The sequence below is a fragment of the Brassica napus genome, chromosome C2 (assembly GCF_020379485.1).
Source record: "Brassica napus cultivar Da-Ae chromosome C2, Da-Ae, whole genome shotgun sequence".
NCBI lineage: Eukaryota > Viridiplantae > Streptophyta > Magnoliopsida > Brassicales > Brassicaceae > Brassica > Brassica napus.
The window spans coordinates 3,325,311-3,344,918 of NC_063445.1; the positions used below are offsets into that span (position 1 = coordinate 3,325,311).

Here is a 19,608-nt window from a genome sequence, read left to right on the forward strand (position 1 = left end):
TCCAAACTTTTACTGAATATAAAACGTTCAAACTGATGCTTAGATTATTATCATAATCATGTGATTGATTTTGATCTGTCTCGTGCATTTCCACTAGAACTTTAATTACTAGATATTTGCAACAGAAGCAATGTGATGATACATTATTTATAAGATTATAAAGTAAGTTTTGTTTAACTGATGCATCTGTAAAATACTATATCGGACACTAACCAAATTTCATATAGAACTGCTATTTGTTTAATATAATCGGTTTTAATATGAAGTGAAAATGAACTCAACCATATTTAAACATCCTACTTTGACTTGTTGGTATCAATAGTTCCAAACAAAACTAAACCAAAACAAATATGTTCATTTAGCATATATATATATATATATATATATAGATCATCAGTTTTAGGTATCAAGTTATACTATACGGCGTACAAATACGCACAATATGCACTCTATATATGTTTGGCTAATATTGTATATTGCTAAATATACGTTTATACTTTTAGAAAATGAAGAAAAAGAAAGAGTGACAGATGAAAACATTGAAGGAGTGTTATAAAAGGGAAGAAAGGTTTAGTTAGCTGGGTAGGTCTCTCTGTTGTATTAATACTCTCCTTTGCTTCTCTTCCATTTATTTCTCTTAAATTTATTTTAATCAATAGTAGTATTGCTTTACTCTCTCACACACACATGTATAAAATGAATATTTTCTCCCTTTTTGTTTCTCTATCAATAAGAAAGAAAAGACAATAACTAAATCTGTCTATATATAAAAATGAAACCGATGCAGAGCAATGATGAATCTTGATTTGATCTTCTTCTCGAAAACCTCATTGCTTTCTCTTCTTCTCTTCCATTTCCATATTTACACTTCATAATATCTCTTCACCCACTTCTCTTCTTCCCCATTTATAACACACTTACACATTTATATATAGACATACTCTACATCTACATATTTTGCACTAGCTATTGTAAATCTTTCTTGAGATGGTCCTCCTCTTATCTTAACTTTATAAAATTCTGTCCTCCTTTCAGTTTACATTTCTTCATTTTCCGGTCTCAGGACACTGAATGTGATAACATTCAAAGATCCATCAATGGAGGTTATTGTTCTTGCATCCAATAGAAGTCTTCTTCTAATCTTTCTTGTTTTTGTAAGTCTCTTGAGCATAAAAGTTACACATGTCTCTGCCGTTAACTACACCAAAACACATAGACAAGTCAGCAGCTTGAGAGTTGAGAGGATCCGAAATCACTTGAACAATATCAACAAGCCTCCTGTCTTCACCATTCAGGTTATATATTTATGTGTGTACATGTATCAAATGCACTTGCTGATTTGTATAATTTATATGTGATATATCCTTTTGTTGTTGTAAAATAATAATTTCCAGAGTCCTGACGGTGATGTAATAGATTGTGTACCCAAAAGAAAGCAGCCAGCTTTGGATCATCCACTCTTAAAGCATCACAAGATTCAGGTAATTCTGATTTATGACCACCAACTAGCAAAATTTACCTTTTAACATATTTATTATGGACATCACAAGCTAGTTTTAAGTTTGTATGGAAATATATATAACACTTTCTGTTAGGTCAAATTAAATTAGAAATCATGAAAGTGATGCCCAAAAAAAAAACTTATAGTGATGCTTTTTTTTTTTTGATAATTATCTTATAGTGATGCTGTTAAGCTTAAAATATGAGACAAGTTATATAATCATATCGCTTGTATCATATTTTATCAGTGTGTATTTTTTTCTTAGTTATACAACAAATTAAGTCGGCTGATGATAGTAGTAAAGCTTTCTTTAAAATTAGAACTTAAAAATGAGAAACAACGCAGAAAGCACCGAGGACAATGCCGAAGATGGTGGGAAAAGAGAGAGGCGATGATGTTAAAGAAGCAGCCAGTGTACTGGAAGGTGCATGGCAAATGTGGCACGTGAACGGCACGAGGTGCCCCAAGGGAACTGTTCCCATACGACGCAACACAATGGACGATGTGCTCAGAGCCAAGTCTCTCTTTGACTTTGGGAAAAAGAGACGAAGTATTCACCTTGATCAACGGACAGAAAAGCGTGATGCCCTTGGAACTAGTGGACATGAGGTACACTAGATCATAAATTTATCTTCTCACTCGCTTGGATCCAACAATATTTTCGGTTGCTGATTAAATATTTTGCTTGAAAATGAATATTTTTAGCATTTACATACTTTCTTCATACCATATATTACAGGATAGCAATGTTAATGTGAATTGTCTGTGTAATCATTTAATTATGGACCCATAGAACAGCTTCCAATGTCAGTCTCATCACTTAAAGTCATAAAATACACAAAACATAAGCATTCAATGGATTTTAAGATCTGGTCTAGTTATAATAATTCTTGAATGATACAACTATCTATAAAAGAATATGTAAACCCACGGTTTTTCATTCGCATATATTGGGATTGTAAATATGATTTAGAAGTTAAATCTTAAATTTTATATAGTAAAGAACTAAAGATTTTAAAATGATAGTAGTACTAAACTTTAAGTTAATGGTGGTGGTGGGGAATGATAGCATGCTATCGCTTATACGGAAACATCGTCGGAGATATACGGAGCAAAAGCTACTATAAATGTGTGGGACCCAAAGATTGAACAAGTGAATGAGTTCAGTCTCTCACAGATTTGGATTCTGTCCGGATCTTTCGTCGGTCCTGATCTCAATAGCATCGAAGCTGGCTGGCAGGTACTGTCTTTTACTACTTCAACCTTTCATGAGATGTTTATTTATTTAGTGACTGTGTGCAGTATTATATGTCTAAAGCTTTGATTGTTATACTAGTCAGGTCAGTCCGGAGCTGTATGGTGACAACAGACCAAGATTGTTCACTTATTGGACGGTATGCTTGTTGATTTCTACTTGTCCACTCTTTTATATTTTGATGCAACAAAATAATCAAGAGTCTAAAAAGATATTTTTTTTTGGTAAAATGTTAAGTCTAAAACTTACTAGGGATTATAAACTGAATATCCTTGAGGATTGACGTTAGCTAATGTGTTGCGTTTTAGCTTTTAGGACATTCATGTGACAGTGGAGTAGTTTCCATGTGTAGTTCAGTGTCTAGTTATGGTTATATAGATTGTATCTTCATAACTACCATATATATATATATATTGCTTTGAAAGCACAGTTCCAATATAGTACTTTATCTTTTGTATATAATGAAATAGTTATCATCTAGAAAGTCAGTGGCACTGTGCATGGAGATTATGATAGGGTGAATTGAAAGTGTAAATTACGCCAAAAATGACGGTTGAAAGTAAATGTATTTGTAACATTAATTCTTACAGGTACTTTTAGTGTGTAGCATTTGATCATATTGAAGTTAATGGTGGTAGAGCAGAGTCATGATGATAATGTTTGGTGAAGAGCATTTATTATTGCATTAATAGCTTATATTAATTTGATTGATATATACAAGTCCAATTTCTGTACTACTCTCCAAATCATTAAATCTGGATGAACAAATTGGTATATGATCATTGCTTGGGCAATAACTTGATTACAGCATTTTGTTTTACTTGAGAATAATTAGTTATCCTAAACCAATGATAATTTATGTATTGTTTCAGAGTGATTCATATCAAGCAACAGGGTGTTACAATCTTCTATGCTCTGGATTTATCCAAACAAATAACAAGATTGCCATTGGAGCCGCCATTTCTCCTCTCTCTACTTTCAGTGGAAACCAATTTGATATCACCATTCTCATTTGGAAGGTTCATCTCTTTCTAATTATTTATCTTAGAGAACCTCCAATTGAGGGTTTCTAACACAAATTTTCAAAATTAAAAATAACTCAAAAATACAAAAAGGTAGTAAATGTGTTAGAAAAAGTACTAAACTCTTATGTTTAAGAACCTTAAAAAAACTCCACAGCCATGTGTCACTTTTATACTAGTTCAAATTTAAAAAGGTAAATAAAGATTAATTACTTAAATTAATTGCAATAAAAATATTAATAATTTGATTTTTTAGATACTAATGGTTGTGGATGCTCTTATATAGTAACTTATATTATATACACGTAATAAAAACGTTTGAATTAAAAAAAAAACGCTTGTATTCCAAAAAGAAAACGCTTAAATGAAACTACTCGATTGCATGCATGCAGGATCCAAAAAAGGGGAATTGGTGGATGGGTTTAGGAGACAAGACGTTGGTCGGGTATTGGCCAGCAGAGCTATTCACCCACTTAGCTGACCACGCAACCACCGTGGAATGGGGCGGTGAGGTCGTGAACACACGTGCTTCAGGCCGGCACACGACAACCCAAATGGGTTCTGGTCATTTTCCGGACGAAGGGTTTGGGAAAGCAAGTTACTTCCGGAACTTGGAGATTGTTGATTCAGACAACAGTCTTGTACCGGTGCAGGATGTCACGATATTAGCCGAGAACACCGAATGTTACGACATTAAGAGTTCGTCTAGTAATGAGTGGGGAACTTATTTTTACTACGGTGGTCCAGGTTTTAATCCTAGGTGTGCTTGAAAAAACAAGTGTACATAGTTTGAAATATGTTATTTTTTCAGTGAAAATTGAATATTTGCTTATTGTTTTTTACATCTTCCGACATTATTAATTAAACATTTAAACCTAGTAATTTAGTATCCCCTATATATAATTTGTGAAACATTCCAACTTATTTTTGTAGCTACGTGTCATCACTATGATGATTTTTAGAATTATTAAAGAAATATGTTGGTCCATCTAATTATATAATAAACTTTTTATTAAACTAATCATAAATTCATTATTAATGTCATTTATTATTTCCTTAAATAAAGATTACGAAATTGCCTAATGTGGCTAAAGTATATATGACAATTAATGATTTTGAATAATAAAGATCTGATAAAAAAAATAATGTATTTTCTATCAAATTTGTTTAATTTTAAACCATTAAAATAATTTTAAAAAAATCACAATAACCATATTATAAAAATTTAGATTTTTCTTTATATGTTATATTTTGAATTTTAAAAAATGACTATAAATTACTAAAACTGTTAAAAGTCTCACACTCAAATTTTACTCAAATTTTACGATCCATGGTTTAAAATTTTTGTTATGACAAAATACAAATGATTACAAAATCATATAAATAAAAGTTTAATTTAATTAATCATTAAGATTTAAAATATATATGTATATATATCATTCTAAATTAAACTATAAACCATATTGAATAAATAAACATTTTAATTTCAAAATTTACTTTGAATATTTTTTTTTGATAAAAGTTTTGAACTAACATTGATAATTTTTTTTTAAAATTATAAATTAATAAAATTATTAATCGCACAATGAAAATTTTGTTATCAGTAATTTAAAGTTTTTGCTATTAAAGATACACATAATAAAAAAACATATGAGTAGATAGCATCATTTAATAGACATTAATATTAAAAATATACTATGTATGTTAATGTCATTTAAATTTAATTACATATTCTAATTGTTTGGATTAATAAAATTGATTTATACGTTCGCACCAATTTAATTATATATGTAGTAGTTACTGACTTTTAATTATTCAATATATATTTATTATTTCATAATATGTAAGAACATACTACATAAAATAATTTATATATATAACGTTTATTCCGCGCAAGGCGCAAGTCTTAATCTAGTTGCATTTATAGAGAAAAGAGGCGTGTATGATATGAGAGTTCAAACTTTCAATACACGTTGGAAGTTTATTCGAAGACTTGGAAAATTATTCATCAAGTCGTTGATGCTTGGACCTAGTGATTAAGTATGGTCCTCAGTCATCAGCCACTTGCATATAGCAGAAGACCCCATGACACGTTTCTACTTTCTACACCAATTAAAGTTTGTCTCAATAACCCATTGTTACCGTCGCAAACCTTGATCAACCATTGTAAGTCATAGTAGGACCAAATACATCCCATCTTTGGTCTGCGTTTGAACCTTCTGCCTCTGAAAGAGACTTCAGTGAAATAGGAAATAAATTTCTTAGACAGTTTCCATCATGTTCTTAAAGAATGTAGGACTTTGCTATGTTCCAAGCATATATACCAAAGACCGTTCTAAATTACTTATTCAAAAATATACAAAAGTCATAGAAACAGTTGGGAGTGTAAAAGGAGCCAAAGGTGCTATATATATATATCCCTTAAGTGAGAGCCTAAAGTAAGACAAACACTTGAACTAATCAACTATCTAATGGCTCTTTCACCCACTCTTGTTCCTCTCATTCTCATTCTCATACCGATGTTTCTCGGGTCGGTTTCCGCCTTTTCACCACTCAAAACCGATACATTGAAACCGGGGCAGCAGCTCAGAGACTGGGAGCAGTTGATCTCCTCGGGTGGTGTCTTCACTCTCGGGTTCTTTACACCAACAGAATCATCTACCTTCTTACTTGGTTCAGCTGGTGTTAGGTATATCGGTATCTGGTCTCAACATGGTCCAATAAACCCAGTTTGGGTGGGTAACCCAACTGAATCAGTCTCTGATTCATCCGGCTCTCTATCCATTGATACTAACGGGAATCTCAAGATCACAAGAGCAAACGCTTCTCCAATCATGGTGAACCAACACCTTTCCTTGGCTGGAAACGTCTCTGCCACTTTACTCGATTCCGGGAACTTCGTGGTCCGAGATATCGGACCAGGAGGTGTCCCGGGTCGGGTTCTATGGCAAAGCTTTGACCATCCCACCAGTATCTTACTTCCCGGGATGAAGATAGGGTTTAGCCTAAAAACCAAGAAAGAAATTTCGGTTACTTCTTGGACAAGTAACCTAGTTCCAGCCTCAGGAGCATTCAGACTAGGGCTAGACCCGTCAGGAGTTAACCAGCTACTCGTCTGGCGCCATGATGACATCTACTGGTCCAGTGGAGTTTTGACGAACAACGGAAGCTCTCAACTAACCTTAGAGCTATCCAGAGAGTACCTTGATTATGAATTCAAGTTTGGTTCAGACAAGTACATGAAGTACTTCAGTTACTCAATCAAGAAAACCAATGGTTCTGTCTATTCCAGCTGGTCACTCGATACTCTAGGCCAAATCACTGTGACCAACGTCCTCAGGAGCAACACAAGCAACAGGTGGATCTCTGAAAGCAGTCAACCCTGCACGACGGATTTAAAGAACAGTTCAGCGGTCTGCATCACGGAGAAGCCAACGGCTTGTAGGAAAGGGTCAGAGTATTTCGAACCGAGAAGAGGGTACATGACGGGTAGTGGTTACTATGGTTATAGTTTGAGCTTTGGGCTTAGTGACTGCCATGGAAGCTGCTGGAGAAACTGTTCTTGCATAGCTTTTCAATCCTTTTCTGATGGACAATGCCAGTATTGGGGAAAAGGATCAAAGTTTTTTCCTTATGATAGCTTCACCTTCGAACAAAAAATTTATGTTCTTGACTCTGTTAAGTGATGTGTGGTTGTAAAATGTAAACCAGACTAATATCAATAAAGGGGCTTTAAATTATCAAGAAACTAAAGAATCAAGAGCTTCAAAGACATGTAATAACTTCCTCTCTTTGCATATTGATTCAACCACAGCTCTCCAAGACTCAGGCTCTGGTTTAAAACCCATTCCCACAAACCCTGTCAGAACTCGAATCCCCATTTCTGCATTCCCGGATCCGCAGAGGCGAACTACTAACTCGTTCCAGGTCCCATGGTGTGGCCAAACCCCTTTCTTCGACATCAAACTCAAAAACTCCACCGCTTTCTCCAGCTCACCATTCTTGCACAACGCGTTCAGTATGATCCTATAACTACCTTTGTTCAGATGAACTCCTTCTACACATCCCCATTGACCTAACATCTCAAGAGCTTCTTCTGTTCTTCCTTCTCCGCACAACCCCCTGAGAATCACATTGTAAGTTAACGCATCAGCTCTGCATCCAGATGCTTTCATCTCTCCAAGTAACTCCATAGCCTCATCAACTTGACCATTCCTACAGAAGCAGTTCATCAACGTTGTATAACCAACCGTGTCTAGCTTCAACCCAGTCTCCTTAACCTCATCAAAGACCTCTTTAGCTTCCTGAGCCCTTCCCTCTTTACAAAACCCATTCATCAAAGCAGAGTAGTTATACACATTAGGATTACATCCGTTCTTCTTCATAAACTCTATAATCATCTTACCCCTCTCAACTTCCCCTACACGGCAAAACCCATTGATCATTACATTGAACGTCACAGGATCCGGAGAGATCCCTTCTTTAGAGAGCATATCCTCAAACAAATCCATAGCTTCCTTGGACCTTGACTGCGTAAACAAACACTCCATCAAAGTCGAGTAAGTTATCAGATTCGGATACGAAAGTCCGGATCTTTTCATCTCCTCCACAACTCCAAACGCGGAATCAACATCCTTATTCTTGCAGTGATGCTTCACTAAAATATTGAAAATGCAAGTGTTCGGCTGCAACCCAAGATTCTTTTTACCATACAATAACAGCTTCTTAGCTAAACCAACCTCCTTTGAGTCCACAAGGAGGTTGAGGCACGTGCTAACAGCGTTGAGAGAAGGCTTCACACGTGCGATCACTTGGATCAAACCAAACATCTCAATCACCTTATCGTGCAGCTCGAACCTGGAGAAGTGTCTCATCAGGTTGAGGAAGAGACCTTCCTGGAACCTGCAAGTCTCGTGCTTCATCTGGCGGAGAATCGCGTCGACGGCGTTAAGCTTCTTGTGCCTGAGGAGATTGTCCAGGAGGACGGAGTACGTGGCGCTGTTGTGGTTGAAGCCTTTTTGTTGGGAGGCTTTGTTGAAGAGGTCGAGGGCTCGCTGAGGGTCTCTCTCGCGTTTGATGAGGTTGATTGCGGATTCGTGGGAGATGAATTGGGGTTTAGGGTTTAGGTCCACTTGTGAGATTGAAGATTCGGGAGGTGGGTCTGGTTTCTTCTTGATTAAGGAGATGGGAGATATCCATGACCGTGAGGAAGATGAAAGGCGGCGACTTTCGTTGATTATCGGAGTTGGGAGGCGCATTGTTAGTAGCACCTGTGATCAAGAGAATCGAATGTGAAATTAGGTTAAGAGACGAGTGAGAGTGACGACTGACGACGACGATGATGGTAAACCGGTTCGGTTGAATAAATATCAGATCTCGGTACGGTTCGGGCTATAAACAACATTTTGTTGTACGTTCGGTTTAAAATATGATGCTTCGGTTTCAAAGAATAAATTAGATTTAGATCAGGAGGCAGAGTTCTTTTTTTAAGAAATTTTTTTAGCTTACTAATTTTTACATGTTGTACATTGGATAAATAATTAAATAATTTTATTTTTAATTACTGTAATTTGCTATAAAAATTTAGTTAAAAATCTTTTTTTTTAATTTAAACTGAATTAATTTAATTTATGTATTTTAATAATAATTAAAAATTTACTGTTAATTTAAATAATACTATAATATTTTGTTATAGTAAAATATCCAAAATTAAAAATATCATTGGTAGAATATATTTGTTTCAATAATATAGATAGTAAATTTTCTTTTTAACCTTAGTTCTACTATCAAGATCTAGAATCTTGTATTTAGATTATGATATGAACACATGTTCATATGTTCAATCTTAAAAATGAGAATGTCTAAAGATATAATCAAGAAGGAAGAAATTTCAGTTCGAACCACTCGATCAAAATTTTATTTTATAAAATAGTAGTAATTTTTATTTGCAAATATTTTGAAGATTAATTACTAAAAGATGGTTTGCCTTAGAGAATGATAGCAAAGATTAAAAATAATATCAAATCTATAAAATAAATAGAATGATTTAGAAAGATTCTAGTGTTTTGGTTAGTTTGAATTGAATTTATATTATAAAAAACTTAAAATTCTAGAAGAACTACAAAAAATAACTTAAAAATTATGATTTGAAAAATAATTATTTATTTAAGAAGTCATATGTGTTGGTGGATCTATTTATATTGTATAATTACTTTATGCTGCGATTCTCTGTTTTCTTCTGAGATTGAGTAACTTCAAATTGACAAAAAAAATTCTCTCCATTTAATAAGTTGGGATGAAGTTGCCAAACGTACTGAAACTGTGGCAGATAGAAGTGATAATTAAATTTTCAATATTTACTTTTAAACATATTTAGCTTTGAAGGTTCAGTACTAGTGGTGTCTTGAAAAATAATAATCCTTTAATTATTCCAAAATTAATCATAATTGTCAAAGAACTGTCATGAACAAGTTGTGTACATCATCCAACCTAAGAACACATATACCTAGGTTTCAAAACTTTGAACAAAAAAAACAGTTTTTTTTAAGTTTATTTGTGGTTTTTTTTTTTGAAGATGTGAAGAGGTTAAGTCGTCAAAAGAATGAAAAGCTATCATTTGTTGAGGACTTGTGAATATATATTATTGTTACCGACATAGTTAAATATGTTATTAACTTTTAGAGTACATTGTAATAACTGATATTAGGAATCATAATTTCTAGTTTATTCATGTAAAAAGTAGTAATAATTTGCTATACTAGATATAAGTAAATTGTTATTAGTTCATTTTGATATAAATAATTGAAAGGAAAATTTTACAAAATGAAATAATAGCAATTTATTTATATCTGGTTTGATCTAGTAAAATCTTTTCTTTTCAGATCATATCCTCAAACAATTCTACCGGTTATTTGGACCTCAAATGTGCAAATAAACTCCATTGTTGAGTGAGTGATCAAATTGGAATATTCCAAATTCTGATAGTTGAAGTTGTGACTTGCTAAGCCCTTTATATCTTACTAGTGGTTTGCCGGCGCTACGCGCCTGGTTTGTATCTTTTATTTCTAATGAGTTCGAAATTTTTATTTGATCCATTTAATAGTGGTTAATGCATATATGGTTTTCAGTGGATGGTCATATATTTTGTTTGTGAATCACTACGATAATCGTTGTAGACATAAATTTTAGTGGGACAAAGGAAAAATTGAAGGAAATCACTATTTATTAATTGCAAAGGAAAGATGCAGAACAAAAGGGAGAAGAGGCAAACGATGCAGTTAAGTTTGGGGACACAAACGTTTGTCAATTTTAGTTATTGATATATGTGTTTCTCTTGTTTCACCCGAACAGCCAAACTGTGAAGAAATTTACTTGTTTTGATTGAATATCCTTTCATGAGCATATCTTGTATGAGGTATGCCGAAGATCTGAGTCAAAGTAGGTAAGAGAAGGGAATGGATGTCTGAGCGGTTGAAAGAGTCGGTTTTGAAAACCATCTCACAGTATTACTATTCACCCTGTTCCTAAATATAAGATTTTTTAGGTAAAACACACTTATTAAGAAAGTTACTTTTAATCTAAAAAGTATCATTAAAATTTTAAATTAAAACTATTCAACCAATTACAAAATAGAACTATTAAATTTGATTGGTTACACAGTTTTTGATAAACTTAAAACTACCTAGAAATATGAGAACATCCTACATAGTGGAACATAAACTATTCTAAACATCCTATATTTAGGAATAGAGGGAATAATAATTTGTGATGTTTAATACGATAAACATGAACCAACTAAAACGAACTAAACCAAAATAAAGAAAGTGGTTTGGATCTGCCAATATCATATAAATCAAATGTTTTTTTTCTAAATCGCAGTAAATGGATAGAATTCGGTTATAAACCAATCAATCCGAATAAGCCAATAAATGATTACTTTAAAGATAGTAATTTAGATATCTGATAAATTATATAATATAATTGATATATATATATAACTTATTTTAAAAATACCGTATTAGCCGTTGATTTTAATGAAAATGTTTTCCGAAGGTTATTTTTTTTTTCATTTTCACAAAACTAAATAAACTAAATGTTTTTCGAAGGTTAATATATTTTCATTTTCACCAAACAAAATAAACAATTTTTCAATGACATATTTATTTTATGTTAAATTTTGTTAATTAAAATATTTTGATATCACTAACTTTTATTATGTTTATTTTAAGGAAATTATCATAATTATTAATCTTTTTACTATTTTTTATATTTATATAAAACACCAGAATAGAAAAATTCCCTTAGATTACTATTTTTAATTTATTTTCACAAAAATAAACCTCCAATGAGAAAAATGACCAAAAGCGGTTTTATTGAAAGGTAAATATGCATTTATACCGTTATGGTTAACAAATCTAAGTTTTGAGTTAAGGGGTTGGATTTTGGGATGAGTTCAAATTTTTTAAAAAAAATATTAAAACTTTCAAAATAAAAAGGGCTATTTTATTCATATTATTTTTTAGGGCTATTTTTATGACAAAAACTTAAAAATGACTATTTGAGAGAATTGCCCAAACAGAAATACTATTCTATTTAAAATTAGGTTACTGAAAATATATTTGTGTGTTTAATATTATCCGTTTTCTAATCATATAAAATATTATAAATTTAAATATATTTATGATTTGGTGGTATAAAATCAAATAGATCGAGGACGGACAATATATAAATTAAGCCAAACTAATGTAGATATGATTTTAATATGATGGTTAATTTTTATAAGGGAAATACCCTAGGATAACACTAAAAAAGTTTATGTCACAGATATAGACTCTAAAGATAAAAATGACCAAAATGTTTCATTAAAGAGGTAAATATATATTTATACCCTAGGGTTAACTAATCCAAACCCTAGGGTTTAGAGTTAAGGGGTGGGGATTTGGGATTGAGATTTAAAATTTTATAAAATAAAAAATAAATATTAAAAATTTTAAAATTTGTTTCAAAAAGTATTTTCGAATTACAAAAAGAAAATTTGAAAAAAAAACAAATTTCAAAACAAATAATCTAAAACTATAAAATTTTATTTTTTATTTTATTTTTATATATTTAGGGCTATTAGTGTCCTTTTACCTATTAAATGAAACATTTTGGTCATTTTCTTCTTTGTGGTCTATTTTTGTGACCAAAACTTGAAAATATCTATTTAGTAGAATTACCCTTTTTATAAACCAAAAACTTGAAATTTAAAAAAAAAACGAACCAAAATTAAATCTAAATCCAAATTGAACACCTAAGATCTCTTATGGAGTTTTTATAATTTACTATTTTTCCTCTTCAAACGATAATCGTTCAAGTGTTAATGTAACAAAGTTGACAAACTAACACTTCATATCATGGACTTTTGGCTTGTGACAATATATTTGGCCCCTGATTTTAATACAGATTATTACAGAACCAAATCATTAGCAAAAACAAAACAGAAGAGAAATATGCTTGATACTTGAAGAAAATCAAGACCACCAGAGATTTGCAAATTGGAACCCAGCTAGGCAGCATCTCCAGCAGGCCTTCCCATTGCTGCATGTTAAAGTATGAAAACTACAAAGATATAATGAAATATGTTTCGAGTATGTGTTGGATACTGATATACCTTGAGACTTTTCACATTGATATTAACTAATGCAACTAAAACACACACAAGCTCACAGTCGCATATATGAGAGATGTGATCTTAAGCCTCGGCCCAATGTGTTTCTTCGAGCAATACTAATAGCTTAAAGCCGTTTTTATCATACTCAAGAATACGAAAACTCAGTTGTAACATTATGAAAACCATCATGTGTTAGATAGCATGAAGTAGAAAATATTCAGAGTTTGATGCTTCTTCTATAGAACAACATAGTAGAGAGAGTATCTTAACAAATGCAGTAATTACATCCAATATTTAGTAAAGAGCTGTAGATTCTTTCACCGTTGGTTACAAACTAAATCATCATGCAACTATCAGATACTTATAACATCATTTACCAAGCAAGAGTTATTCTAAAATAGTGGCAAGACAATCATGGTTAAAATTAGACAAGAATATGAAATAACAATCAAATAACCATGTGACAGGTTTTGGGTAGATGGTTCTTCCTCATCCTTCTTATGATAATGATATTGGATAGTGATTTCTCCTGTGTTATAAACTGGTATATTTATCACAGCCTGGTGCCGACAGAGAGTATAATTTTAATGTATTTTTTTTGTTTTGTTTTGTTTTGTGTAAGCTTCAAACCAAATATGTAACGTATTTGAAATTCCTTCGTTAACTAAAAGAACGTGTTGACTATCAACATGGTGGTCCTTAACATTGAAATATTCTTTTATTGATTATATAAGTTGCAAACATGAATGCCAAACCTAATGATGGCTGAAGAAGACAATGCAAATAAAACTTCATAAAATGCAGAGAACTCTTCATATGGGTAACTTAAGCAGCTAAGCCTTGCGTGGCTTCTTGAGTGCCCTCTCTGCTGCTGCAACATGTTGTTCCGTTGCTGAGCTATCGCCAACGGTGACTTGTGCAGTTGTTGTGGTTTCAGTTGGTGGAGCCGTTTGGTTCATTGGGACTGCAACACATGTAATGCTAGTGTGTGTTGTAGATAGCTTCACCATCGGAGCAGGGACTGAAAAGTAAGCATCTAGACGAACGTATGCAGATCCGTGGTACGTAAGTTTATTAACACAAACATAATAATATGGAAAAGCAATAAAATAATTTGCTAATAGCTAATTCGTAGCAAATTGGTACTACGTAAAGGCAATAGAAATAATTTAAAAATAACTAATTAGTTCTGAGACAGGAGATGTACCCATCAATACAAATGTTTGCCATAATGCGTTGAATTGTCTGAGGAGTGAGCAGGGTAATTGCAGGTTGTCTTGATGAGACTGACTTCCAATATGATGTATGCAAGAGAAAATAAGATAAATGTGGTTATTTTAACCGGAAATGAACTTACTGAATAAAATATCAGAAACAGGCCGAGAAACTCAGTGCTTGTGTTTCCAGAGCCTGTAGCTGCTCGTAACTATGGAACCTAAAGAGCTCAAGTGGTATTGGAGGTGGTCCCACAGTGAGTTCAACTAATTTAGTGTTGTTGATGAATGGAATAGCTACAGGTGAATCTTTGCGCTTAAAGTGGTTGTTGCCCCTCGTTACATCAAAGCCACTTAGGTCGTAAATAAAATCATCTTTCAGAAGATGTTTGAACATGTTTAGACGATGTGCAAAGATGGAACCTTGGAGAAGTGCCGACTGTAAAGAGGAGGAAACATGAAGAACCTCGTCAAATAAAGTAGGGTGAGCAGTTAAGAATAGGAAGAGATATGCGATCGAAAATGAATAGGCTTAACTTTTCACAGGGAGGAGCATGTCAATCCACATGAGCACTCCACCTTTCCTGACGTTGCCTGCCTTCCAAAAACAGAGAAGTCAGGTAACCACCGTCTGAGGAGCATGATCGGAGAGGACACCATTGTTTTGTAAGGAAACTGTTTAATAATGAATAGGATAAATAAATCATTGTTATAAGGGGAGGATTTCATGACTTTATTTATAGATATCAGGAATTAGGGATTATCAAATCGATGGTGTGGAGGGGTTACGAACTTGACGTAGTGGGATAGGTGGCTTGAGGAAGTTAATGTAAGCGCTTAATGAAATGATTCAATGCGATGTAGTTACTTTTACCACACAGGAATCCTCATCGGCACTGCAAAAGAGGGCAACGAAGAAGACGGAAACTTTGCAAGTAGAGGTGGGTCTTAAATGGCCATTATTTTGTGGAGTCTGTTTGCAGTACATTAACGGGCCATTATTAAGGATTTAATTTTCATCATTTGAACGATTTTAATGGACCAATTTTGGTGTGTTGAGTTTTCGCAAACGAAAGAGAAACCAAAATGATATAGATTAGCTTTTGGGGAAGCTGTACACGTGGCGAAAAACCCCCACTCTCCTTGAGCGACGTGGATGACCTGAAATGGCAGATAGTTTAACTTTATTATTAAAGATGTAATCAAGATAATCAGTTGTAATTAAAAAAACTCAACTGGCAAGTAGCGGAAAGCCGGTTAGAATGAATAAATTTCAGAGAAACTACATTGGTTACTTTTTTCAAAAAAAATTGTGGCCCAGTGTAAAGTTTTCTGCCCAATCTTCACAATTTATGATAGAATCTTATGTGAAATTTTTTAACTGTTTGAGCACAAATGGACTCTCAGTATTTAAAATATAAACTGTACAAATTTCTGCAAAGAGAGGAGACAAAGAAAGAACAAAGCTATATAACAATCTCAAGACAGAACTACAAACGTTCAGATCATATGCTCTTGTTACTGCAAGTTACAATGGTCAATGGTAACACATTTTCTCAGGTGTCTTGCTTTTGGTTGTGTCAGCACATGAAACATAAAGACTTTGATCTCGATGCTTCACCACGGTCTTCTAGACCTCTCATGAACCATCTGACCGCGAGTTGCTCTGAAGCATAAGTCATGAAGGCAGCTAGAATTATGGCTACACCAACCATAAGACCCAACCTGCTCAATACGCAACAAACCAGCAACTAAATTCAGAGTCAAGTCAAAATCTAGACGATAATGTGTTACCAATAGTGGCAAGAAGCATTCTCAGCAAGCTGTTTAAGAAAACTACCTAAGAAATAAAGCGGTGATCCCTAAAATATAAGGCAAAGAAACTGCAGCAATAGCCAGAAACACCATCCCTAATCCATAATACAATATAGTAACGTCACAAGACACACCTCCTCGCTGATGACCTGTTGAGACCAAAAAATGGTGGAAGTCACTATTCTTAATCCTCAACTTAGTAGAGAATGGTACAATGACATATTCTTTTGCTTCTCATTTCCATACCTTTTCGAGAATCATCCAAGGAGGATGACTCTGTATGAACTGACAGTTTCTTTCCGTGTTGATGCACCAAAAGCAAGAAGCAACCAAACAAAAGAAAGAAGATTGTAAAAGTCCATTCGTATACTAAGATCAAGCCAGTCCATGGCATGATTTGCCTCGGCACAATCACAAAGGAAGTTCCAACGGATATCAGAAGTGCGATAAAACAGACTAGAACTGCAACCGCGCCTAAGTGTTGAGGAACCTTGGAGCGTGTGCTGCCACCGTGGAGCTGTTAGACAGAAACAATACAAGATGTTCAAATGAGATACAAACCACTTTTTTAAAGAAGTTTAAAAACAATGATTTGATGATGAAACACACTTGATAGCTGGGATACATGGTTGAAAATGTAGAAACACCGCGTGTTCCATTAGATCTGATTTTGTAATAAAGATATCTAATCTGATTGAATAATGAACCCTCATGAACCTGCAAGAAAAACAGAAGAAAAATAATGAATTTAAAATCAAGAAAGGATGAAAGAATGTAGCAAGAGGTGAAAGAAACAAAGAAGTGTTAACCTGAATGGATCTATAAACGCAGAACAAAACCCCACAAAGAGGTAACAAGAACAGGAGTTTGACAACGAACTCATCCTTCTGGTTTTTGCCTCCTCCAGTTCCAGGAAGAGTTTCCTCAAGCTTCACCCTAATGCTCTGAAATAGTGATATCAAACTTAATGCACAACTAGTAGAAAGATAACTCAAAAACCAAAGAGAAGAAGAACACCTACATGCCAGGCATCAACAGGCTTCACAAGCCACGCTGTCCACCAGTCCCAAGGCTTAAGAGGGCCTAAAGTGTAGTGAATAACATGAAGCTTACTCTCATCCACCATCCACTGCATAAATAATGACAAAACTTATAAACCTTAAAACAGCTAAAGAAAAAGATAAACACACCTTAAACTCACTAAAACCAATCCTAAATTCCAAAATCACACATCAATTTCATACTAAGCCACACAGTAACCAAATACACACCAAAGGCTAAGTACACAGTTTTGTTTCCTAAACCGAGAAAGGGCAAAAAACTACCTTATTAGCAAGCATATAAAGACCAACATCGGCGTTGTACAATGTGGAAAGCCTCTCCATATCAGGAACAGGTCTGGTTCTCAGTTCTTCAACGGTCAAACTAGGATCGAAAACACGAGCATTTGGGAAATCAGGATAGTAAGAATTCAAGAACCCTTGGTCTCCTCCGGTGTAAGAAGACAAAGTCTTCACCTTCCGCATCATATCACTGAAAAGAGCTTGGGATGGCTCAACAACCATGACACCAGAGTTGAGTCTCTCGGAGTGCTTCAAGTTAGCGCAGAACTTGGAGCACTTGAACAGATCGTCAATGTTCTTTACCACAATAGTATCAGCATCAAGATACACAACTTGCAATTAAAAAAAAAAAAAACAACTGTCAAAACAGAATCCACATTCAAAAAAAAAAGCATCAAAGGCTTCACCTTTGTTGTAATCAGTCATGTTAAAGATCTTGAGTTTTGTGTAGACACCCCAGAACCTTGTGGGGTGAACTTGGTTTGGATTTGCTAATAAACTGATCTTCTCTACTTTCCATCCATCAGCCTGTTAGGATTCAAAGTTCGGATCTTTTAGGTAAAGCAGTGAGCGGATTTTGATCAAATTCTAGAAAAAGACAAGAACTTTAAACCTTGAGTAGGTTCTTGGAGTAGTCTGAGACGCCGTCAGAGACCAAAGCGACCATATCTTTGTCGGATCCAGTGTCACGAATCGATTTTCCTAATACTCTGACTCCTAATAAGAACTCGTCTCCGTATAAAAGTGTGATGTAAGCTTCCTTACTTGATTCAGATCCAAAGGAGCCCTTTAACAGCGCGATTGAGAGCAGGAGAAGCCGGAGACTGGTCTTGAGTCTCACCATGATAATCATTCGGATCTCACAATCGAGGAAAATTTAAGGAAAGTAAACGTTAAAAATAGAGTTCTGAAACTTCATTTTGGGTGTTGTCTCTGTGCCTCTGTGTCTGAGAAGTGAGAATTCACTTTTTTTTTTCCTTTCACCGCCGAGAAAGCTTTTATAAGCTTACGAGCCTACGACCAATTATGTAACTGTAACAGGCTAACATCACATGACGATATTATTACGAACATGACAACTTTTTATAATATTTTCTGAACTGGATTAGTGGCAAAGAGACCAAACCAAATGGGTTTACTGGAGAGGAAACAAAACACGAGATGTGTCTTTACATTAGTGAGTAAAATATATATGGCATTAATTTCGCAGTTGATCATAATTAGACAGACCCACCACCCCTCGTTGAACAATCTAAGGAGCGAAGAAGATTGTATTGTCTAGGAGTAAATTAGAATTAGTTTGACATTCCATATCTTAGAGCATCAGTATTGGTGGGACTTAACCCACAAGCCCTTAGCATTTTTTATTAAGGTTATATGTTAAGGGACCTAAGCTAAGGACATTAAACAATTTGGTAGATTATTAGTGGGACTTTTCTGGTCCCTTAGGTTATTATTTAATTAAATTATTATTTTCATAATGTATAACATATAAAAAGAAGTTGTAAATGAAATATATTTTTAAAAAGTTTAACATTAAAATTGAAATCTTAAGAAAATTACAAAGTTGTAAAATAGAAATACGAAATATCATAATTATAAAAAAACACACAAACATTTATTCCAATACAAATAGAAACTTATAAATTATATGTTACGGGTAAGATGTCCAAATTTAGCTCAAATATTTTCAATCAAATCATTTTTTAAATGCTCATGGACTTGTCTATTTCGAACGTTCGTTCGACGATCAATTGTACTCACGATAGGTGAAGGCATATTGATGAAAAATGTAGCCACCTCTTC

The 19,608-nt window shown here is 33.8% G+C and overlaps 4 protein-coding genes across 5 annotated transcripts; 2 read left to right on the plus strand and 2 right to left on the minus strand.

The window, feature by feature from the left end:
• Positions 1–462: 462 nt before the first annotated feature.
• Positions 463–4,660, plus strand: LOC111202824. The gene is made up of 7 exons (XM_022695818.2): positions 463–1,295; positions 1,395–1,481; positions 1,847–2,110; positions 2,571–2,741; positions 2,842–2,895; positions 3,629–3,775; positions 4,171–4,660. The coding sequence occupies exons 1-7, from the start codon at positions 1,098–1,100 to the stop codon at positions 4,546–4,548; spliced, it is 1,299 nt and encodes a 432-aa protein (XP_022551539.2). The 5' UTR covers positions 463–1,097; the 3' UTR covers positions 4,549–4,660.
• A 1,437-nt stretch (positions 4,661–6,097) lies between these two features.
• Positions 6,098–9,036, minus strand: LOC111202821 (pentatricopeptide repeat-containing protein At5g18475-like). Its single transcript, XM_022695815.2, has one exon. The coding sequence runs from the start codon at positions 9,034–9,036 to the stop codon at positions 7,519–7,521; it is 1,518 nt and encodes a 505-aa protein (XP_022551536.2). The 3' UTR covers positions 6,098–7,518.
• On the plus strand, positions 6,250–7,526 carry LOC111202826 (G-type lectin S-receptor-like serine/threonine-protein kinase At1g67520). Its single transcript, XM_022695820.2, has one exon. It carries the CDS (start codon positions 6,250–6,252, stop codon positions 7,462–7,464), a length of 1,215 nt encoding a protein of 404 aa, XP_022551541.2. The 3' UTR covers positions 7,465–7,526.
• A 6,936-nt stretch (positions 9,037–15,972) lies between the features above and the next one.
• Positions 15,973–18,907, minus strand: LOC106431487 (inositol phosphorylceramide glucuronosyltransferase 1). 2 transcript variants are annotated; one of them, XM_048746440.1, is made up of 9 exons: positions 18,416–18,907; positions 18,210–18,330; positions 17,785–18,134; positions 17,481–17,588; positions 17,269–17,403; positions 17,069–17,176; positions 16,706–16,976; positions 16,594–16,608; positions 15,973–16,369 (listed from the first exon to the last, which is right to left on the minus strand). In XM_048746440.1, exons 1-9 carry the CDS (start codon positions 18,653–18,655, stop codon positions 16,347–16,349), a joined length of 1,371 nt encoding a protein of 456 aa, XP_048602397.1. In that variant the 5' UTR covers positions 18,656–18,907; the 3' UTR covers positions 15,973–16,346. The 2 variants fall into 2 exon arrangements, with proteins under 2 accessions (XP_048602397.1, XP_013727744.3); XM_013872290.3 differs by having other exon boundaries at positions 16,485–16,608; positions 18,416–18,847.
• Positions 18,908–19,608: the final 701 nt, after the last annotated feature.